General features: G+C 31.0%; 1 protein-coding gene across 1 annotated transcript; it reads right to left on the reverse strand.

Moving 5' to 3' along the window:
- Positions 1–700: 700 nt before the first annotated feature.
- Positions 701–25,751, reverse strand: LOC148606148 (ceramide glucosyltransferase-like). The gene is made up of 9 exons (XM_088547303.1): positions 25,569–25,751; positions 15,151–15,289; positions 10,349–10,451; positions 7,749–7,850; positions 6,166–6,284; positions 5,173–5,351; positions 4,648–4,734; positions 2,678–2,867; positions 701–1,732 (listed from the first exon to the last, which is right to left on the reverse strand). The coding sequence occupies exons 1-9, from the start codon at positions 25,664–25,666 to the stop codon at positions 1,571–1,573; spliced, it is 1,179 nt and encodes a 392-aa protein (XP_088403429.1). The 5' UTR covers positions 25,667–25,751; the 3' UTR covers positions 701–1,570.
- Between the last annotated feature and the right edge of the window lie 76 nt (positions 25,752–25,827).

Below are 25,827 nucleotides of genomic sequence, written 5' to 3' on the forward strand. Positions count from 1 at the left end.
AATTACAGAAGGCTACGGCTGATTGTATCTATTTTTTTTTGTCCATAGATCTTCCTAATTTTTCCAGGAGATAATTTTCCAGATAATTAACTTTCCTAAGACAAGTTCTTGTAATTTTATCATAATTAGTTTTAAGGCAAAAAAGCTTTAAAATAATTTTAATGTGCAGTTTTTACATCAAGTAAAACACTTGGCTTACTGACAATATTTATTTTCTATATGAATTTGCAAAAGATGCCCTATATTACAGGTAAGATCGACCTAAATCTATGAAAGTTTAACTAGAGTAGACTAGCTTTCTATACTTTTCATTTTTTTTACTGGTAAAAATACTAAGTAATTTAAATGAGATCAACTAGCAGTATAGAATGACTATTAAAAGAGATATATTTGCAGAATTAAACTTTGACGTGGTTTGTCTAAATCCTAGATATTAAAAATGTTTAGCACTAATTAATTTATCTCCAAAGAATATTTACAAACTTAGGTAAGTTAGGCAAGCGCACAAAGTGTTCAAAGTTACAAATTGATACATTAGGCAATGTATTGTTTTAAGAGAAAAAAATCCTGGACCTGAAAAACAAAAGCAAAAAACTGAGCGAAAGGCTTTTAAAGGTACCCTTTCACCATTTAAGTAGCAGTCATTGTAAGAATCATGCAAATTCTGAAATATGTGATAAACCCCCAAAAAGGCAACATATTTTTATTTTTGTTATTAAGTGGCTTTAAAGGCATAAATGATGAAGTGTATAATTATTCATTTCAATATGTCTTCTCTAAGGAGACAATCCACATTGAAAATCCAACAGTTTCTATTGTATTTCAGCGTCATTTACAGAGTTATCTGCCTTAACTTTGAATTCTATATTACATTCTATATAATTTTTATCTACTAAGTATAAGGGTTATACGAAGAGCAACAAATTAATTTCTGTTTACTATAAAAATTCAAAGAAAACATCAAAAATAAAAATATGCTGGCTTTTTGACCATGAATCACATTTTGCATGATTCTTATCTGGAATGCTACTTAAAATGTTTAACAATTTTTCTCTATACAATTTATCATTTACAAATCCAATCATTATAATATAAACAAACATTTCTGAAATACAGTCATAATACAAAAATCACATCTCATATCCTTTTAAAACATTTTTGTTTACTGATAGCTCTAATACAGTTAATCATGATTAAACCTTTCATTTGATTTTTTTTTCTCTTTTTCTTCCACGACTTTTGTAACATAATGAGGATATGTTGAAACATTGTCTTGAACAAAACTCAAAAGTCATCTTTGTTCCAATTTGCGGATTGAAGCAAGAATTCACAACATAAAACATTAACTGTATCCCTGCCTACAGTGTTATAGTGGAACAAATATTTGATATGATAAAAGTATCACCTTAACCTTGACCTTCATTTAATGATCTTAACCTGTGGAAAAAGTTTACCTTTCACCTCAGAAACCAAAAGATTTTCTTATCACTGATAACCTTGAGTATTTTAATGGCAAGTGAAAACATGGCATAGAATTTCCTAGTGAACATGAATAAATGAAATTATAACACTAAATTTCTTCAATTCTTCCTCCCCAGAATAATTTGTATTTTTTATGTCGCCATTTAATGATGGAGTGTCTGTGAGATTTCAAGGTAAGAAAAAGTGCTAAAGTTTCTCTCATCAGCCATGCAACAACAAACTCAAACTTTGAAAAAGGTAAAGGTCCATTCTGAAAAACAAAACAAAAAACATTATAAAGTATGATTCACACGATAAATAAACTTCCTAAACTTCCACAGCTGATTATTAAATAGATAGCAGTGATTTACTGAATGTTCCCTGTGTAAAATTTCTGATATTTCATACTGTGATTTAAATTCGGTAATGTCACGCTCAGAATTTTTTTCCGCCAAAATGTCACAAGTATATCAATCCACCATTAGCAAAATTTGAATTTTATGTTGAAAAGAGCAACAACTAAGTGAAAAATCTATATAACAAATAGGCTATTCTATTGGTTATCATAAATAACCAAAAATGTAATCACTCAAGCTCAGAACGCATTCAGATTTAATTTGTGCACAGAAGCGTTAATCTAGGCTTTTTCTGTACTTCTAATCATATTTTGATTATACACTCTTTCCAATTAATTATCTTGTTATTATCAATTTTCCCTATATATGAAAAAAAAAATTGATGAACTTTCTATATAGTAGAAATTAGATCAACTGCTAACCAAGTAAATATCTTTAACTCTAGTTAATATTACTTTATTTCTGTGTTGACCCTTAAAATAAATACTCCTTGGTGGACAAAATAATAAAAAAAAATACAATAATAACAAACCATAACGTAGAAGGCACTCATTTTCTTTCACAATGAACATTATTTTTTTTTTGTTTATAACATAGTTAAATAACTAAACTCATAATATGCATTTTTCAACATGCAAAAGTTAATGAGCATGTTAAAATTTAAAGTTTACTAACAAAAGTAAAGTGATTACCCAAACCAAGACTTGACTGTAGGATCAATGGTGTGTATAACACTGAGAAAATATGCCAAGGTGGGCAACCACTAACAAAAATTCAATTACTGCCTGGTGATGAATTGAAATGTCACTTGCATATACAGTCACATAATGAGAATGAGAAAATATAATAAAGCATCTTACCTCTATAATCCTAAGCAGACTGTAGTCCAATAGAAACCATAGAAGAATATGCATGAGGAAGACTCCCATAGAACTAATGCCAAACAGATACTCCAAAGCCCATGAGGCACATACCCCCATTAACATACACTCTGACAGAGGCTCTAGCACCATTAGGTGAGGTAGTAGAGCTATTCTTAGCTGGGCCCATCTGAAATAGAGGTTACAATATCAAGATTATCTTCAACATACTATATTTTTTAGCTTATTTATATACATCACAAGTGCATTTTTGTATATGCATCGTAAGTGATTGTTTAAAACCTATTATTATTTACTCTATATTGCATGATCAATATCACACACCTAGACCTATATCTGCCCTACTTTTAATACACAATTTAGAGTTAAAATATAAGACATAACATGACGTCAAAATATGTCTGAATCACATACCAATATACCATATCAACCTTCCACCTATATCACCCCTCTGCCCAGTAGCCCTTGGGATGATGAAAGTGTCTTGGATTGATATGGCATGCGATACAGATTTGGGCAAGTAAAATTAAGTATGTATTGTGATAATATAATATAGTCACTTCAAATATCTAACTTTGACAAAAAAAAACACTGTTATACAAACACTTCCAATTTTCAAAGAGAAAGAGGTCAAAACTCAAGCAGGTAATATGGTTTCTCTTCTATCTGGTTATTTTATTTTAATGGACAGCTAAATATTTTGTGATATCACACCCAAACCATGTCATACAATCAAATGATTTTTTTTTAAATTCTGTTGCGATTGTGACATATTGTCTATCAAATCTTCGTAGTTGACAGTGAGATGTTTTACATCCTCCCATAACAACTGGAAACATCAAAGACGAACGATTGTTAGCATTACCGCAAAAGCAGATAGACAACTGCTAGCATTACCACAAAAGCAGACAGATCATTGCTAGCATTACCGCAAAAGCAGACAGACTATTGCTAGGATTATCGCAGAAGCAGACAGATTATTGCTAGCATTACTACAAAGGTAGATACAGAATGTCAAGCAGCCACATATTCCAAAAGAATAATAGAGAAAGAGGTTTAATAACTTGTGAAATTGCAAAAATATTTTTTTTTATTTAATGTCAACATCATAAAAAGTAAGCCACAGCTTGAGTGGATACTTAATTTTCACTAATGAAACCTATAAATACATCATAATCATAGTTTGTTAATATAAATAATCTAAAGCATTGTGTTGAAAGTCATCAATTTCTGATTCGCTTATTGACCTCATAAAATCATGTCAAGCAGGAATAAGAAAGTAATTAGTAACCTTTGAAGGAACTACAAAACAGTGAACTTTTAATACTTGGGAAACATACTATTAAAAAAAAATAAGAAGAACTATTAAAGTGTAAGTGCACAGATGAAATAATTCTTGCAATTAAGGAAGTAGGCCTTGGGTAAGGGATTTAACTCTTGAAATCAGTGATATGTTTGTATTATATTCAATTTCACAAAAGCCTATCAAGCTTTCATTTGAAACAATTAAATCAGTCCAGGTTACTTTGATGCTTACACAAGATTGATGTAAAATGCTGAATACAAACGATCTAATGATTTGTATGTTATGTCCCTTACCCTAGTGTTAGAAACTGAATTTTTGGTCAACATAGACCCATCATAATTTTATGTAGACAACACTGTACATTACAAAGGAAACTGAGCCAATTTCATGACAGATCTGCTTGATTTTACATAGACTCGGTCCCTTGGTCTACTGCTAATTTATTTCACTTTAACTCTAGGTCTACCTCCCTGACACAAAAATGTTTTATGAAAGAAACAGAAAAACAGAAGTTGGTAAAATAAAACTTAAATTTGCATATTGGAAAAAAAACAAACAAACCTTGACAGCATATTACAAGATTTGAAAAGCACAACTTTTGTTTTATATAAAAAAAGAACATTTTAATCTACACATTCACTACCTGATCATTCTGGTATGAAAATTGCCCACTGAAGCATATCCACTGTTCTGCTGAGCAGTAGATGTACACAGTACTGAATTGTAACCACTGAAATGACAATACAATGAATAAGCTCCTGTACATGTTCATCTATGGTTTTTTTGTGGTGTTTGAGTCCTGAAATTTTTTTAATACAAAATTAGAAAAAAGATATAAGAAAGACAAAATAAAAGGTCAAGCAATACAGGGACCAAGAGTTTTTATCAAATATCCCAGTGCTCATTTGTGTGGATGGATAGCAGTGTACTTTGTTATTGTGCCTGAAAAGAAGGAAGGTATCAGTATTGACTGGCCTCAAATTCATTGCTGGAGCATTAGACAGTTGTGTTTAGTATAAGGATACTCCCAGTTAGAAGAAAAGACCTACCAAGGGCAACTTTCTACTCTTATTTTCTCGAAACATCTTCACAAAAATCTTTCAATGAAACATGTAACCTCACAAAAATTGGTAGCTTCAAGTGAAATTTACAATTCTGGTTTACTTACGCTTTTGTAATGGTGTGATTTAAAACATAGTCCTCAGATAAGTATTGACCAAGGGGAGCTAATCCACCAGCATCATCAATTGGTTCCCGCCGAAATAGGCAAGACATTCCAGTGCAGGCATTTATACCAGTTGCAAAAGCACTAAGGGTACTTCTTGCTTGGAAGGTACCAAAATAAACCTACAAATACAAAAATGAACATTTCCTAATCAATAACTTTTTCTGAATAGACAAAGACAGATCCCTTTCTTCAAAGATTTTTGACATTTGAAAATTTTAAACAATTATGGATTTGTTCTTAAAGAGAAATTTTCAATCTTTTCCCAAAATTAATAATAAGTATTGTATTGGCAATGTACCTGGCATGTAAAAGAAAATTATTAATTTTTTTTTTATTGAAGTAGCAGTCTTTATAAAAATCAGACAGGAGGTGACTCATGCATGTCAAAATCCCACCAAATTCACTTTTATTTCTTATTCAGAAACATTTAATGGCTACAAAACCAGTCTTATCATTCAGTTGCTGAACTGTGTAGATAAAATTGTGGTTGAGATAGCAACATTGCCAGAGTCATTATTCCTGATTTGGTTTGATTCTGTTGACTTTAGTGGGAGATGAATTCATGGTTTTCCAAAAAATATGGATTTGAATACAGAAAGGACTATTGTTTTCTAAAAGTATAGCATATGCAGATCAAAAAAGCATTTTTTTTTATTTTTCTAAATAAAGAATCACCTTTATGATAAGCAGTGTCTGAAATTTATATGGACTGGTACTTCATGGAAGGAGTAGAATGTCAGCCCTAATACTGATCTATAGTAAGTGTGTACTTTTAGGGAAACCATCATTACATAACAGTTTTATCTAGAAATCATGTTCTAATATATCAGGATATTTCACACTAACACTTGACAAGGTATCTTCTTTCTTTTCATAAACATTCAGGGTTTTTCTCAAAATACACCATTTTTCTAATTACCATTTAGATTTTACCTGTTCATAAATGGCTGCAAATCCAAGTTTAGGTCGACTGGCAAAGTATGGCATTTGTATAACAAGACCTACGTCAGGCTTTAGACAGCTGACCATCTCCATCAGGGCATTCTCATTCACTAAAATACACAAAAATATCTTCACAACTGACTCATATCTTTACCTCTGTTATAGTATGTTATTGAATCTAAACTGGTTCTGTTATTAGTCCAGGTACACAGGAAAAATTGCAAAATATGTTTTAAAACTTATGGAAATATATGTTTAGGACTGATGTCAAATTTGATATTTTAAAGACTATAATATCACATGGAAACAAGTTTTTTCTAAATTATATGAAAATGACAACTTTGTCATACATTAAGTGCTATGGAAGACTATTACCATTTGATTTCTATTTACCTATTTTACATGAATTAATTTGTTAGTCCTATACATATAGTTTTTCATGTTTTCCATGGCAGTCCTAATCATATGAAAAACATATGAGTTAATCTACTAAGGTAGTTGAAACAAATCTAATAAAATCCCTTGATCAATATAAGCTCTGGAGCAAGCTCTTAAGGTTATAAAGGTGTCTCTGGGTTGTTACGCCATGTGAAATGAAAAAAAAAATCCTATAATGTTCTGCATTACCAAGACTAAAACACACCATCCAACTCCACACAGCAGCACTCAATTACTTTCCTCTCTTACTACCCTTTCAAAATTTGCAGACATTGTTTGACAATTGCATAACGATGCATAAAATCATTCCCTTTTCCCCCATCCTTGCAAGATTCTTGCATTTTCTGAAACTGCTAGCTGCAGTGTCTAGAATGTATTTTGAACATCAGATCAAGTTTCAGAGCTTGACACACCATGTGCAAGTTCACCAATATAGGAATGAAAGTTGAATTGATCAACTTCAAATGTTTAATGTTATATGAATGATACTAAATGTTATAAAATCAATCACACCACTTTTTTTTTATGGCTGACAAACATTGACAATTGTAAAAAATCTCAACCAAAAAAAAATCAGAAAAAAAGAAAAAAAATGATACATGTAGCTGCAGCCTGGGTGCAGGTTTCCTCATCATTCATTGAAGACCCATGGATGGCCTAGGGTTGACATACTCACATTGAAGACCCATGGATGGCCTAGAGCTGACATACTCACAATATCCATTTATGTTATATTACTGTACTTGGTGTAGTTTATTTTATAAGCAAGCTCTGCACAGTTTCATAAAAAAAAATCCAAAACCTAAGGATTTGCTCACGTACTGAATTTCCAGTTTGACTAGTCAATACACAAGTTCAAGACAGATTCAAGGAAATCTAAATTTGGAATGCCTAATGAAACCACGGCCCCTTTCCATAAAAAAATTTAAAACTGATATTTCTCCAAAATCTAACCTCAACTAAAATCTCACTTGAAATTTAAAATTTGAAGAAAATCTCAAACTTTTTTTTATGAAACATAGAACTGGTCTACTAGTACAGTCTAAACTGTATCAATATTTTCATTCTGATAAAGACATGTGTACAGAATTGTCAGCCAATTATGAGTTACACATGAAGGGATAATTGAAACTTACTTTTTATACAGCTGTCAGAGATCAATATGTTTTCATTTTTTGCTGCCTCATAAGCTTTAATCATATTATTGATTTTTCCATTAGGTCCTATGTATTTAATTCCTGCAACGAGAAATTTCAATTCTCAAAATATGTTTTTTACTACATGTATATACCAGTATATAACCATTGCATTATACATTTTCCCCTGCAAAAAGAAATGTTGGTTTTCAATTACATGTATTGATTATTATTACAAACTTTAAATAATGACTTAGGTCAAAATTGGAATATAAATTATCAATACCTTATTGAAAATTTAAAGAAACCAAGGAAAAAAATTTAAAAAATTGGCACAATCGGAATTAAAAAAAAAAACAGTAAATAAAAGACCAATAATGGTAAATACAAGATTTGAAAAGGCATAATTCTGTTTTAAAATGAAAGAAATAATGTCTGACATACATAGTGTTTATATGTGTTAGAATCATACTAGAAAGAATGACATGAATAAAGCACCATTAAGTAATACATGTACTACTACAAGAATCTTTGTTTAATGAAGCAGACTGTGGAGCCTAAACTATTTGTGGCTATGAAATTTTTTTTTAAAAATACAAGTTTTCTTTTCTGCAATGAACTAAAACATAAAATACTTTAACATATTAGAAAATTTTTCTTGTTATTTCCAAAGCATCCACCAATAAAAAGTCTTTTTTAAATTAAACAATTCAGACAATAAGATCAACTTTACACCCAGATGAATTTGCTCCTGAAATCCTGTTATATACAATATGAATTCTAATGAAACATATATTTGAACATGGAATTTCATTGTTTAACACTGTAAATTTCTGAGCATCACTTTCATGACGACTGTTGCAGTATTTCCTGCTTGCATGAGTAATTTTTAAATATACTTTTTTTTATTATTATTTATTTGACAAGTGCATAAAAATAGAAAAAACCATTTTGTTATTTTAAGATTTGTTGTCGTCAAATCTTGATTTGACAGTGGCAAATATCTGTTTACGAGCTTCATTTACATATTACCAGTAAACTCAAACTGCACACTTCAAATTCATGATCAATGCCTCCAAATCATCAGATTCCATTAATTATCTCCTTATTCTTTAATTCAGATAGCAGAAAAGAGCATGTCATTATTATACACACAAAATTGTAGGACGCTATAAGTAAGTGTGCTAGAAAATGACCCCACAAAAATGTGCTAAAGTATTAGAATCAACACTATGTATTAGTTAACAGAAGATTTATTCAACCAGTAATTACTGTACAATGTGCTACAGATAGTTATACACACAATCTTACCTCAGAATATTCTGTTAATAGACATACATGAAAGATTTCCTTAAAATTCACAGCAGTAGCTGTTTTTTTACATGTAACCATGTAGCTTTCCCTGTGTCGGAAACATTAAATTTCCCAAACAGAGATCATTCTCAGTGAATCTGAAGTTAATTTCTTGATTATTACACAATTTTTCATACAGATCAATGTGGAGAGAAGGAATTGTTTGATTCCTCTATTTTTAAAGCTACTGGAAATTCCCTTTACACTCAGCTCCCATAAAAAGAACATGTAGAAGCAGACACTAAAATATTCATACATCTACCTTTTCCACCAACATAACTGGAAATCCCTCACAATGCCTAATAGATTCATACATCTACCTTCTCCACCAACAAATGGAAATCCCTCAGAATGCCTAATAGATTCATACATCTACCTTCTCCCCAAACATAACTGGAAATCCCCCAGAATGTTTAACAGATTCATACATCTACCTTCTCAACCAACATAACTGGAAATCCCTCACAATGCCTCATAGATTCATACATCTACCTTCTCAACCAACATAACTGGAAATCCCTCAGAAAGTCTAATAGATTCATACATCTACCTTCTCCACCAACAAATGGAAATCCCTCACAATACCTAATAGATTCATACATCTACCTTCTTCACAAACAAAACTGGAAATTAATACATCTACCTTCTCCACAAACATAACTGGAAATCCCTCAGAATGCCTAATAGATTCATACATCTACCTTCTCAACCAACATAACTGGAAATCCCTCAGAATGCCTAATAGATCATGTTTTCACATATGAACCAGGTAATTTAAAATTCAGCTAAAGTTTATATGAAATCTACTATGAAAAAGTATGAAATTTTTTCTCCAAAATTTATACACCATTTAACATTATAACCAGCCAAAAATGAACTATAATCCTGCATTTCTAGGAAAACACAGATTCCGGGGATTGTCTTTTTTTAAATGTCTAGTAAATACAGTAAGGCTTAGTTCTTAAGACTTGATATCAAATAAATAATGTAAAAACCTCTGCTTGATTTATAAACAGAACCATGCTTTAATAGATTACAGGAAAAAGTAATTTTATTTCTAGGGACCAATTTTAGGGATCTTTAAATTTATGGATATGACAGATCCATCGTATATTCATTTTTAACAAAACTAAGAAAATAAGTACCCTATCAATAATATCTTTGCAGGCTAAATAAACTGTATTATCCTGTATGACTTTATTAGCCGTGTACTACACCAATGAAGAAACATGTACATGTAGTTTTACCTATAAATAATTTAGCGTCAACATCAGGATATAGCTCTATTAGTTTCTGCACAATCATAATGGCTGGATCAGAGTCATCTTGAACACAAAATAAAATTTCATACTGAAAATAGAAAAAACAACATTCTTAAAGTACTATAATCTTTTATACAAAGTGGCTGATGTACAATGGGTGGCCTTTATCTCAATGGGTTTGTTGTCTCTTTTACATAATCACCATATCCATACATGAACATGACAGTGGAAGTCAATGCAAAGCTGTGGGAAATTTTCCACTGTTCATTGAAGGCCCATAGAATGCCATTGGCTTTTTTTTTCACAGTAGGGTAGGTTTGTAGTCTCTTTTGACAGAATCCGCATTCCCACTTTCTTCTTTAGATGTACCATGTTAGAAAGTACTATAATATGATAATGCTCAGGATGATGTGTGTATTATGTATTGACCTTGTTAAGGACATTAATTTCTTGGGTTTTATTTATTACATGTACCAACAAAATGCAAAGTTTCAGCAGGAAACGATAATGTATGACTGAAATCTACAATTCAAAAACCACACTAAACTATCACCAAGCCACAACATATCTACTGGTACAAATCAATGCTCTTTTAGTATCGATGCATGATACATGTACCAATATAAATTTATAATTCATACTTTAATACAATTTTTTTTATCTGATTTTGATATACATGCAATATTTTTTTGTTTTTGCACATTATGTAAAAGTATCATTGTTTAAAAATTGAATTTCAAATAAAGAGATAAACCAAACATATAAGTATTACAATGTAAATGGTTCATGACTCATAATATACTTATTGTAAGGTAGACTTAAGTATGTTATTACTGAAATCTACACCCTCACGCCCCCAACTTTTTGGCCAGTTTGTGTTTCACTAATATAAACATTCTCAATAAAAATTTAATGACTCACACATTCAATAGTAGAAATTAAGGTGTATACATTGTATATATGTAAATGGACAAAACTCAATCTCTTACATGGATTTATAAAGAATGCATAAATCAGCAGAGACCAGAGGCATAGTGGATAAATAATTGATTTTTTTATCAAAATTGAGTTAGTTCACAGAAATAAAATGCAATCCATACAAAACATTAAAATGTACTATAAGGCAAGGATTTCAGATTATATTAACCATCATAAAAACAGGAGCACATGTCTCACCTTTGGTACACAGTCACTGCTATTTAATATTTTATAGTAACTGTGGCAGTACATCCATGAACAGATATGAATTGTAATGTTGTTATACTGATGCAGCCATACACTAATCAAAATCATTGACCTGGCACGACATGCAGGAGTACGACATGTAAAATCAACTAATCAGAAATCTTCACATAGAAATTAAAACATTTAAAAGAAATTTCAAAGTCAATAAAAGGTGACTGAGGGTGCATACTGTGAAAGTACTTTAATTCGTGGATACCAATTTCTGTGGATCAGAGAAGAAACACAGATTTGTGGATTAATGAATTTGTGGTTTGAATATTTTCAGTGTTCACATCAAAGCGAATATCTTATTCATTGAGAACCAAATTTCCTGGTTTGGTCTACTCACAAAAACCATGAAAATTGGTACCCTATGAACAATAGTACTTTCACAGTATGCATAAAAACAGACATGGAACTGTAATGTAACGACGCTAATGCAACTGCATACCAAATTTGATTGAAATATTATTGGTACACCTCTATGAAAACTTCAATGAAATAAGACATTCCAGTTAGGAAAGCCTCGTCATTAATTGTACATGTTTTACTAAAGGATACAACATAACTCCAACATGATTTTACTCCACTGACAAATAATATAAATCTGCTTACAGAAGTGTTCAATCATAATATATATTATATAAACAATAGTCATAATAGAAAAATATAGAATGAAAAATACAGAATTCAGTTGTAAAACAAAAAAATTTAAAGTAATTCCATGGCTAAAACATTTAGGTTGGCTCCTTTTTTAGCCTTTGCCTTGAACTTTCTCAAACTGCCTTTTCAATACATTATTTTATTTTATTTTACATAATTCTTGGGCATGACTGACTAAAAGGCAGTATGATGCAGACACATCAGGATATCTTTACAGATGTCTGGGTCACTAAACAAAAGGAAATTGTCTAATATTCTATAAACAAGACTGATAAAATCTAGACCTGCAGTCATCTTCAAATATTTGTGAGCACATTGCAATGTTCAAATTATACACAAACACTATCAAGTTAAAAAAACTACAGTGTGGGTCACAACTTATCTTGAGTATGTACAATGTATCTATAATATACTGCTGAAAAAAAAAACAGGTAAAATTACATAGAACATTTGTCTTCACCATAATACATGTAGGAATTGCACAGTTTCAAAACATGTATGTTTGTACATATTAACATTCAACAAAGTTTTAATTCTAGTTGATAAATTCTTTTGGAGTTACAGGGTTTCATTCAAAATCTAAAATTTTCTCAGTCTTCCTTGACTGAAATTTAGACCAATCAGATTGATTGATATTGAAGATTTGAGGAAAATTCAATGATCTGAGGAAAATCTCCATTAGAAATCTTTATGAAACAGGGCCCTGATTATAAGTAGGTCCCTTGTCAATATAAAATGTCAGATGACAAAGAACATGCTACAAATGCAGGCTAAAAATTGTCAATAAATGTCCATAAAAGTTGCTGTATATCTTTAATACGTTTATGAATACTGTGCTAAGTTTGAATAATCATTTTTTTATTTAATTCAGGGAATACAATGTTGACACCCCTAAGCATAATGCATGTAGGACTGACTGGGTCAAGTGACTACTAGACTTGCATTCACTGCATTGGTGAAACAGGTTAAAATGTAGAGGGTTGTAAAAAATACTCTTATAATCATTGTACTCTTAATTGTAAAAGACTGATAACCCTTCAAATGTAAGTTATCTTTAAGTAAACAGGGATATTGGTTTTATTTACAGACTAGTTTGTCTAATCGGTGTCAATGGACTTGACCTGAACAGGTAAAAACTGTCATCTGTGGGTCTGTGGTGCACATCAATGTAAATATTATCACATTGTCAATAAATACCAGACAATAACAACTAACATGGCTTCCTGATCCACTAAGAAAGTACATGTTGATAATGATCTGATATGGAGTTAAACACTATGGACTGACAGGACTATAGTATAGATCCATAATGTCATACCATATGTAACATACTAAAAATGTACTACAAACATATCTACATATACATTACAAATATTGTATACAAATAAAATATTAAAAATAATTTGTACTTTCTCAAAGAAGGCAATTAATATTTCATTTATGTAGGAGTTATGGTTGGATTCTGCCTATATAAAATGCTGAGTTTATAGGTACATGTACCATTGCATGTACAAATGGTACGAGCAGTGACAGTAAAAAAAATAAGATTAATACACATAGCCACAGGTCATCAACTACAATAAAAAAAAAAATAGTGCTAGGTCCCATAACTCATATAAATATTGTCAATTCAAAATGATGGTGCAATATGGTCAACTACATATGGCAACTAACAATCATACAAAATTTGAACAAAACCTGTTGAGCAGTTTAAAAAGATTTGCATCTTCAGTGTGTTCCTATAGTGTAGCATGTGCAAATTCATTTTAAGTTCCAAAACTCCTTTAAAATTTCTCAAATAAAAATGGAAGCTCAACATGATCTACTACATATGGTGAATAACACTCCTACAAAATTTGAACAAATCCACTGAGTGGTTTCCCTTCAAAGACTTCATATCATCATACACATGTCACTGCACCCTCATTGAAGAATGAATTGTACAAATAGAACAATATCAACCATGTGCATGAATTTCTATAACCATCTGTTTCTTATATAAAAGGTAAATAAATAGTTAAATATCATAAAACAATTTGTCATTTAACAAAAATTGAAAATCATTTGGAAAGACATCTGAAGCTTATTAAATACTACAGTGGGGGACCGAAAAATACAAGAATTAATGTCAAATCAATTTAAGTGAGCAACTACAGAAAATATAATAGATTTCATTTACATAAAGGTATATCAATACCCAGTCAGTAACAGCTGAACCTCAATAAATTAATATACACATTGAACAATAAAACAACCTGTATTTCAAAGTCTAATCGATGCATGCTTTTGTATATTTTAACTTTTGTTAAAAGATCCCATAGAAAATTGCCCTTTAATGCAAATCTCACTGTATGTGTAGGCTAAATGGGCCCCTCTTCATGCTGCTGGGGGTGGTTGTTCATTGCAGATGGGGAATTTCCTTAAATTCTTGACAAACTAAATGAGGAAGCCAATATCAATGAGAGATTCGTGGTACCAACATTTGGCACAAATTTGATTAAAATCTGTTGAGAAATGTAGGCAGAAGAGCACTAACAAGGTACCACAAACAGACACACGACTCTAAGTATTTCTTAGTCCCATGTTGTGTTTCAGCTAGTGACAAAAACATTCTTCATACTGCTAAAATAGAATTGCAATAGCAGTTCTGGCAGAATCATCTCAGAACCTATCTGAAACTTAAAATTGACATTTTCCCTACATTTTCATAAAAAGTTATTTTAAAATTTCCACCTTGCAAATGAAATTTTGTCGAACATATCAGGCAGCCCTACAATAACTGTTGGTTACATGTAGTTCCTGTGTGTCTGTACATCCAACAATAGCTCACCACTGAACAAATTAATACAGTTTCTCATTAACTATATTTATATACTCAAACTTTCACTCGCTATACTTACATTTGGGTATTTTAATTTGAAAAATGATTCTAAGTTAGCATATAAATGAGGGTCAACTCCAACAAGTGGTTTGATAATGGAGACTCCTGGGAGATCCTCTGGAGAAGGTCCTTGTATTGGGCGGTGGAGACGAAATTTCCTGCAAATAGAATGATTTTTATTTAAGCATAAAGTTTTAAAGCCGCTTGCTAAAACTTGCTTCATATGTTTATTTGAAATAAGATTTAGGCTAGTGAAATAATGTATACTTTTCATTGTTTTTGACTAGTACATGTACATGTACCTGTACAATGATTCTAATTTCCAACTTCTAGCCAATTTTCAAAATAAATGATATAAAAGTTTCACCTAAATTGTCCAATGTATCTAACCTATAAAATGCTCATTTATTTATAAAAGTACATTTACATTTACATTTACATTTACAACATTCTCTCATGTCAAAGTGACATCTAAATTTAAATTCATTGAACTAAAGTTCGTGGACAGAATAATGAGATTCAGTCATTTCTCAAAAATTAAAGATTACAAAAACAGTTCAGGCAGATACGTTTTTACTTTCCTCCGTGAGGATCAAGTTTGAACTTGAGAAAGAATGGTACACGTGTCTTATCCCTCGCTAGGCTACATCAATAATTCTAAACTGTGCATTGAAGACATTATGAAAAAAGAATTTTTTGTTTGCCATAGCCAAAATAGTAAAAACACACTTAAAAATTACAAGAAAATATTAGTAGAATATAATCAATCATTTTTTTTTTCTTAATACCAGATTTTTTATTTAATGTAAACAAGAGAAATCATCAGTAATAGTAGTATTACTGTTCAATACATCTTTATATTACCATAATCTTTTGAAAATTACAGTTCAGACTTGGAGTGATTTGGGAGGAAAACAATTATTAACCTACAGGTACTAACAGACCAAATTTTCATATCTGGCCAAACTTACTTAGATGTATCTAAGTAAAAGTTTTTTAAATGTAAAATTTTTCTTTTGATGTGACATAAACCATCAAACATCACATTTGAGTGTAATTACCAGGTGACAAATCCTACTTATCACCTTTTACAGCAGGAGACAAACCTTAGCTTCACTGATCAATACTAACTACATTGGTCCTGTAAAACTGATAATTACAATCGTCATACATTGTAGGTCATGTTCATCTCATTGTTCCTGTTTATAAATACCAACCTCCCTGCGGCCTCATTGGAAGGAAAAAAGTCACAATAAAAAAATCCTCAATTCTCATCCAGCTTTGTTCAATATTTGGGGCAGGCAGTGCAATCTTATTATAATTTTTAAGCAATTTTAGGGAAAAATGCTGTGAATTTGAAAGAAATTGTCCTAAATTTGACCAAAAAATAATTTCAGGGAGTTGAAAAAAAAAATGTTAAATTCGGTTGGGACAGGAGGTTTTTTTAATTTCAACTACCATTTTGTAAATGTATTCATAAGCAAGTAAATGTACTTTTAACATACTGCCTCTATAAACTATTGTTTTTTCATTCAATTTTTGGTATTTTTATTTTCAGACAGTGTTTACAATTTACTTACACATTACTATTCAGGTATGTGTACAGCCATAACCTATGGTAAAATCCTAAGTATATGTAGATACAAAATGTAGTTAAGGCTAGCAGCAGTTTCACAAACCTACACCTAATCTAAAGTTACAAAAGGGTAAATGTCATTTTAATTGTCTAAATAAATGTTCATTTTAATTAAAATAAAGACCATAAGGCTAACTTAACCTCAAAAATTCATTTTTTTCAGGTTTCTTTCATGTTCTGGTACACTTATACATGTACTTGTGTATATGCGGTTATGGTAAAATATGCACTGGTATCCTCAGAATGTCAGGACTCTTAGTTGTCCACTTGAGTCTATCCCATGGACACAAGTGGACATTTAAAGTAGAAGCCCTGCCATTGTGAGGATGATCCAAAGGAGGAATACTGGGTAATATCATATGATCAATGTACCCACAGACACTCTGTACACCATGTACATCATGTACATGTTATCAGACAAATACAAGCTGATCAAGTTTTGTACAATGTACATGTAGCTCTGTACACAATTTGTTTTTGGTTACAATCCCCTGTGTAACCATCCAACAGAATCTTAACTAATAAATTCTAACCAACATTCCATTTATCACACCCAGTTGATGAAAAATTATTCTGAATTGTGACACTAAGTGTGAAATAATGAATATCATTAGTATTCATAACAAAATTTTATTTAAAATGTTTTATGATAAACAAAAATGAACCCGAACTCTCCAGTTGTTTATTTGTATCCTAAATGTATATACATGTACATGTTTTACATCACTAATGTTCAAGTAAAGTATAAATGTAACAGAAAAAAACAGTAAATATAACAATAACTTAAGAAGCAATATGTTAATATACATGTATGTACATGTACATTTATTTAAAACAGGTCAGCTTCAAATACACTGTACTACACATGTACAATGTGCATGTATACAACAGTTCTATACAATGCCATAGCCAAGTTTGGGGGGGGGGTTATGAAGAAGCATGAAGAACTGTTTAATATAACCTTAAAATTTACCACAATGACTTAAACACTATTTTCAGGCTACAGGCATGTGTACATGTAGATGTTATGTCAAATCTTGATAAAACATGTCTCTCTGATGTTTAGATGCTAAGTCTTTATATTTTGGCAAGTAACCAGTTGCATGTGGAGCTTTAAAACTGAGTGGGCAAGTAGGCAAGTTTTTATCTAAATAATTATTGTCACCACTGCTAAAACTGGTTGGAAAGGCAAGTAGCCATGGACTCACCATCTTCACTGAGACTCATAATTGCCTGGTGAGATATGATTTTTAATAGTGTCCTTCTAAGTTGGCCGAATATAAAAAATCTTTTCTTTTAAATTATGAAAATGCCAAAAGGCCTTTCTAATACATATTAATTTCTGTAGTACAATATAATCCCTTTTCTAACAGGAAACACATGGTCTATTGTCATGTGAAACTGTAAAAAAAAATTAACAGTTTGCTTTGTCATAATTATCATGTACATGTACATGTACATATAGATAACAGACAATTATATGTATTGTGGCAAATGTTTATTTCATAAAGATGACTTGAAAAAAACAATGTTGTAGATGTGATAACACCACTATGGTCACTGAAACAAATTCCATTAACACCAAAGAATAAAACAATGTTGTAGATGTGATAACACCACTATGGACACTGAAACCAATTCCATTAACACCAAAGAATCCCCTCAGCACTACTCAATAGAAAACAAATAACAAGTCAATCTGGGACTGCATTTAATCAAGTTTTCAGGCAAATTACCTGTTTAATTCCACAATCCAACTTTTGAAAAAAAACATGGCATTACTAGTAACTGAGGTCACAATTTCTGAAGATTACAGTTCATGTAATTTGTTTTTAAATACCCTCCTCTTTGTGACATCTTTACAAAACCAGATTTGACATGTATAAGTACATGTACAAATGATAATTTGACTTGCCTAAAATTGATATGATCTTGTCCTAAAATCTTAACTGAAAACTTCATATGAGATCAATACCTTAAATATCATACAGATGTGTTTTACGCAGACCCATCAAAATTTTTTTAAGCACATCTGACATTCGGTCAGACACAAGGTGATGACTTGTCTGACCGAAAAAACTCTGAACAATTTATCGACACGCTAACATTATAATGACCGCATGTTTCACATGTAAACGAGTAGCGAGACAACGGAAGGGACGATATATCAAAGGACGAAATGACGTGTAGCGAATGAACCGGAACATATTATTGTTTACAATCAAATTGATTGACTATCTCGCTAGACTGTAGACTAATTCACGTAATTATTAGAACGTTCTAGTTTTATTATTCACAAAAACCACTTCAGTTTTGAGAAAATCTTCTTTAACGTAAGAAAAAAACATCGGACACCCGGGCCGACAAGCAACATGTATTTACCGGACACGGGACAATTTTACCGGACAGGTCCGAAGGTCCGGCAGGTTTCGATGGGTCTGGTTTTACGTGTGTTATATATACTTGTATGATACATGTATATCTTTATATATAGACATTGCCAGTTGTTTAATCTGGTCAATATGGTAAGTGACCCAAAGATGGCTAAAAGTTTTAGAGAAACTTGTGGAATGAAAACATTACTGACACTTCCTGGTAACCAGCTGTTTTAATTGAAAAACATTCGGGTCATCATGATTACGAAAGAGTAATCATATTTGGTGAACCAAGATTCTAGCAGAAATCACCCGATTTTTTAAGCATGTCCCATTTGTGCCATTTCAGATGTTGAAAGCAAGCCAAAATCAGTGGCATAGAATATTTGATGATTAGCGACTCTGAAGACTTCAGTCTTGGATTTATGCAGTGGACAAATAAGTGGAAAAAATTGCATAAAAGAAAATTAATTATCAACACTATGAAAATGCTCCACATTCTTTAAAACCTCCAAAATTGTTATCCATATGAAAATGTTTACTTGAAAGGATACACAAAAAAAAGCAGCTGCAACAACAGGTGTATTTACAGTACCTGGTTAGACTGCATCCTAATGATTCTAGATTGTTCCTGCTCGACAACAATCTCAGTAATGCAATGGGTTTCATTCAAAGATCAACAATAATTCAGAACATTAATCATTAAACAGTAAATCAGTGGTTGATAAAAGAGTATTAACAAAAAATATCTCTATGGACAATAAAAAAGGCAAATTACTTTTTATAACTTGTAACCCATTTAATCATGATAAAGTATGCTTAAGACCATAAGGAAAACTTACCTATTGAGGGTTTCATACCTTAAAAATAGGGTAAATGTAGGTAGAAATTTCATTTTTACCATTATTTTTTTACCTTTAGTTAATGGGGAAGAAATCTAAAGTCAAACTGTGCTTCTGCCAAAATGTACAGAAAAATGCTTGGGTAGGTAGGCAACCATTTATAGACATACATTTTTTTTCATTTTGCCTTGTTTTTTTTATCAATAAAAATGGTTCAATGAAGGGCCATGGATACCAGGTTATTGAAGAATGAACATTGTTATTCAAATGTTGGCAACAGTACATTTTGTACCTATGAAGTTCAGTACTACAAGTTCAATAACAGTGCATTTACAGAATGTAGGTCACTGAATACCAGTTTTCAGTGAACCGAAGTCCATGAAATAGTACCTACACAATGAAAATCTGAATTTATTGTACAATGTACATGTATAAATAAAAGGTGCTGAAAAATGTGTGTAACCATGAAAACATCAGAACTAGATTAATGGCAAACAATACTACATGTACATGTAACTACAAATGTAACTTTTTATCAATTCAAACACTACTATCAACTTTAGATACACTTTAACTGAAAAGATGTAGTGTAGAAAATTAGCTGGAAATGAAACTTTAGAAACATCAACTAAAAGATGTAGTGTACAAAATTAACTGAAGAAGAAACTTTGGAAACACTAACTAAAAGATGTAATGTAAAACATTAGCTGAAGAGGAAACTTTAGAAACACCAACTAAAAGATGTAGTGTAGAAAATTAACTGAAGAGGAAATTGAAGGAGGCCTATGGCCAAAATGTTTTTCAAAGGCTGAAAAGATAATTTAGAACAGAAAAATTCCTTAAGGAATTATAAAATGACAAGCTTTATTCATGTAGGCTAGCTACATTTGTGTCATTTGAACACACATGTACATGTACAATGTACATTATGTAAATCAAGAATTTAAAACTCTAATTATTTGACAAATGTGAATGTTGATACATGTAGTTTATTTGAGAAGACATCACCACTTAATCTCCCTTGATGATCATTGATGATGGTAGACCTTAAAAAACACCAGTACAATGTTATGAATGTAATATCCTAATGGAGTGAATCGTTCAGGCTCACTGTAGTATCAGGTTTACAAAGAGATTGGAAATAGAGAAGTATTGAAACATTACAGTAAAACAATTTTTCACATTAGAGTAAAATATTAATGTTATCTTTCATTGAGCCTAGAGTAATTCTAAATTTTATCTTCATGAACAAATTAGTGTTTCCCATGAAATTGGTAATAGTATGACAATTTACATACATTGTATACATGTACAATTGTATTTTGTGGCACTAAATTGTCGCAAAAGGTTTTCGAAGACTCAAAAGTATGAAATAAGAGAATTTTTTTTCTAAAAACTGCAAATTAAAAAAAAATATACAATATATTATAAAAGTGGCATAAACATGTGCTACCTTAACTGGAGTATTAGTTCCAATGCTACAGTTACTCATTTGAAAAAAAATTGAATTAAATTAATCTTAAATTGAAAGTTCGGTTTGGTCACCTGGGACACATTGTAAAATAATAAAATTCAAATTGAAGTAAGTACATGTACTTCATTATATTAAAGAAAAGAGTGTTATCATTGAAATTTTTTTTATACACAGGCAAATATTTTTCACGTGAAATTCATGTGAAATTCACATGAAATTAACATGATTTTCATGTGAAATTCACTAAACACAAATTTCATGTGAACATTTTGTGTGAATTTCACATGAAGGCTCCATTCACCCAAATTTCACGTGAACTCTGTCACTTAGTTTATTTGCTCAATTCAAGTGAAAATCATGTGGAATTAGTGTAAAAATCATGTGAAATAATTTTGCCTGAGTATTCTTCTAAAGAACAGATGTACACAAATGTACATGTACATCTTAAGGGCATTATCTTCTATAACAAAGGCAGTCAATGTGAAATTTGTAAGAATAATGCTAGATACTTGAAAAAATGGTTTGATTCCCTGAACTTCACCTTCACAACAAAAGTCTGTATCCAGAACAATACTAGACTTTCAGTGGAAGAGAACATTGTCTGGTACATGTATGAATGAATTTTTTTCTGTTATGACTGATGTATTTTGTTAATACTGGGTTGGCTAGGTGGTAAATTATGCACTGTCACTAAATACCAGTCGGTAACAATGTAATATTTCATAGATCTAAACCTTATAATAACATGTACATGTACCTTGGTTTGTAAAAGAACTTTTATATGTACCTATTAATACGAAAACCTGATTGAAGTAGAAACTGAATTTATTACAATGTCTGTATACATGTATAGGCATGTTGTTAATAACCATTCAAATCAGTTCAGTGAAAAATTCGTGACTTTTTCTTTTGAATACGCATGAACATTACACATCAATATCAATAACCAACTTGCAAAACTGTTACACATCACAATTCAAGTCTTTAAAAGGAACACCTAACAAATTGCTTCCTTTTTATGACACAGTTATTATTTTTAAATTTAACGTCACCGAGGACTAATAGATACATAAATCCACAAGGAGTGGAGTTGTTGTTGGATACATACAAACATAAATACGAACTGTTTTCAAGGACTAGCTAAGTTACAAAAAATGTACATGTACTCTAATCCTTATATTTATAAACTGACACTGATAACAGAATTCTCGGGCCAAGAAAGACCAAATGCTTGTTTCCTGCTACCTACAACATATATGTAACCTTCATGTACTGTTTTTTTATTTGTTTGAAATCAAGCTATTATGGGCAAAAAAAAATGTTTCTAAACCTAAAAAAATATTCAGGAACAGCCACAAGATACACATGTACATGTACATACATGAAGGTCCACATTATCTGTACATGTAAACTAATAGATGTACATTGTATATGACTTATAGTCACAAGATCAAACTTAAATATAATTGTTTTGTGTAGTATGCTAAGGAAAGAATTACATATACAATATAGTATATACATAAATCTTCAAAAATGAAGAGTAAAAAACAAATAAATAAGTAAATAATTTTCCAATTACTGTATTTAAATGTACCAGTACTAAGATTATATCCAATTTTTCATTCTGGTAGGTACATGTTACAGGAAACAAGGCTATTATTTGCCTCAACCTTATAGATTTCCACATGTATTGGAAAATTGACAGTTTTTTATATAAAATTTTCCTCTCAATATACAATGTACAGTTCAAACATAACTTGAGGAAATTATATTTTCTGCAATACTGAAAAGTACATGTACTAGTTGTTATAATGTACAACAAGTATGTTGTTGTGAGTGCCAGAAGTCGGTCGTAAAAAACGTTTCAGCTACATTGTACTAGCCTGAACTCCCAATTTCTATGATTTTCAATACACAAATTGTAGATTTAAAGAAACTTACGAAAATGTATAACTTATTTCTACCAGCACTAGTGAAATTTTAGAGCAATATTTTGTATGTTGTAGTCGCTACCTAAACATTACAAAAAAAGGGACACCTAGGCATTTGAGAATTAAATTCCTATTAAGTTTAAGTATCAGTCCACATAAAATTCAGACCCAAATTCACTACCAAAGGTGACAAGATTCATGGTGTAAAAAAACCCACTAAACAAACTATGCTTTTTTAGACTACATTCTGTATGTTATACTTTCACATAACAATAATTAGAAAATCGTACATTTACCTTCCACTAAAATCAACCAAATGCAACCAAATCAAAACAATAACTCTTTCAAAGTACAAATTTCATGTACTACATGTACATGGTATCCATTTTTATCTCAAAACTATGACATCCACATGAAAAACTAAGACTGGTTATGTGATCAGTACCCATTTCTAAACAAGAAATAAAACTGACTTTGGTTGGTTTTTGACATGCATGAATCACCTTGTCTGATTTTTATAAAGACTGCTACTTAAATAAAAAAAAATGGTTTATTTTCAAAACTCCCCTCTACATTGTAAATTCCTGCCAATAGGAAATAAAAATTGTATTTCATGTTTCCTTATTTGGTTTGATAATGTGCAATCAGGGCTCTAGAATTTCAATTGCCTCATTGAAAGTGAAATATAGTGCATGGAAGGTTATACATGAAAGTATATATTGATTTCTGTTAAGAAGTTAATGTTCATGAAACATTTCAATTGATAACTGATTACTTTTAAAATTCTTAACCACTGAAACAGTTTTTTACATAAATCAATGCAATAGGTAATCATAATGTACAACCACAATGATACAGTGTACAAAGTTTGTACACCATGTACATGTATATTTGTATATCCCTTTCGGAGTTGAACCACTTCAAACACAAAATGGTGAATCACTAAAACTGTCTATCCAAGAACATCAAGTTTTGCACTGTATGAGATTTTTTTCATTCTTATGAAGAGCAGACATTATTTCAGAGACGTTTTTGCCTCATATGAACTCTGATATAATGTACTTTACCCCTAATGAAAATTTCCCTACTTGTCCAAAGAATGGCTAAAAAAATTATCCCAAATAAGGTATGTTGTTTCCTTTCTTATCCAATTGATAGCTGAAGTGTTGAATATGATGCTTCTGCCTAAAAGTACACTGATTAATTGTTTATGACTTGTGTTTGTCTTGGTATCCTCTGCAGGATTATTTTAACTAAAAATGCAAGGTATTGTACCATTAAAAAAAAATTCCCATTTTAAATAATGTGCATGTATACATTTCCCCATTAACACAAGGACAGTAGTTTTGAAAAATTTTTAAGCCAACAATATCACTGCCATTGTTTTTATGATATGATTCAACCCTGTATTTAAAAACAAAAATTACCTGCACTTGTACATGCATATTTTATAAATCTAACAATTCCTCAAAAACAAATTAAATTTGTCAGCTTAAGCCAACCAGACCGAAATTCTTTGAACCTAATATGTAAAAAGCTTAATTTTTATGATTAAAGCCCTGACATTGAAGAAAAGTTGCTCATAAATTTGTAATATGTCCAATACATGTACATCAACATTACAGTGCATTGTGCTGACTGATTTTGTTACATTTAAACCTTAAATTACAAAATTAATGGCCAAGAATCCCTTACAAAATGTGAATCAAAATTATCATTTTCTCTCATTTGTTTAAATACATGTACAGTACTGTGTGGAAAATTTAAATTCTTTAAGTTATAAATGCTTGAAACTAACAATTCCATTAAGGGATGTCATATATTTAACCAAAGTTTAAAAGCTAAATTAAATTTTGGAAATTAGATAACCTCACATCAGGAATAATTTGAAACAGGGTAAAGTGCCCGAGAAAATAAAAAGCATCGAGATGAAGATTGAGAAAACGGGCCCTAAATTGGCCTACTTCTAATTACCATTAAAAAAAATAGTGATATCTATAATTGTCGTTTAATATACATTTATATTAAGTATACAAACCTTTGTTTAAAGTATGAATCGGGAGCAAAATAGTTCAAATTCAGGGAGGGGCAACAGGAAACAATTACGGTACATGACAAGATGATGAGCATGAGGGCGAATTTTAAGCCGGTTATATTTTCTCTCTTTCATTAGCCTTACCCATAAATAAGAGCTATGATGTGCATCAACCAGACGAAAAGCCATCCTCCGAGAATTAAAATGGCTAATCCAATTGCAAAATAATGATATACACTCATATTAAGTTCATCTTGACGATTTGATGTTACCCTCGTCAGTTTATAGAGGAAATACAACCGAAATGACGTCAGCGCATGCGTGACTGAGGTTCTCGATGGTGATACGTCTGATAGTTCTACGTGATTGACTACAAAAAAAATTAAATTAAAAAAAACTTGAT

This window comes from Perna viridis, chromosome 9 (genome assembly GCF_037379345.1).
Source record: "Perna viridis isolate PV_CMFRI_1.1 ecotype Kerala chromosome 9, ASM3737934v1, whole genome shotgun sequence".
NCBI classification, from domain to species: Eukaryota; Metazoa; Mollusca; class Bivalvia; order Mytilida; family Mytilidae; genus Perna; species Perna viridis.

What these genes read in the sequence shown, in the direction of transcription:
- LOC148606148 (XM_088547303.1), bottom strand. Translation starts at nt 25,666, where the DNA reads ATGAGTGTATATCATTATTTTGCAATTGGATTAGCCATTTTAATTCTC. An exon ending in CTCTGACAGCTGTATAAAAA is followed by an intron (nt 6,285 to 7,748) that starts GTAAGTTTCAAT and finishes TGTGTATTTTAG; the next exon opens with TGAATGAGAATGCCCTGATG. An exon ending in GTCTGCTTAGGATTATAGAG is followed by an intron (nt 1,733 to 2,677) that starts GTAAGATGCTTT and finishes TTTGTTTTTCAG; the next exon opens with AATGGACCTTTACCTTTTTC.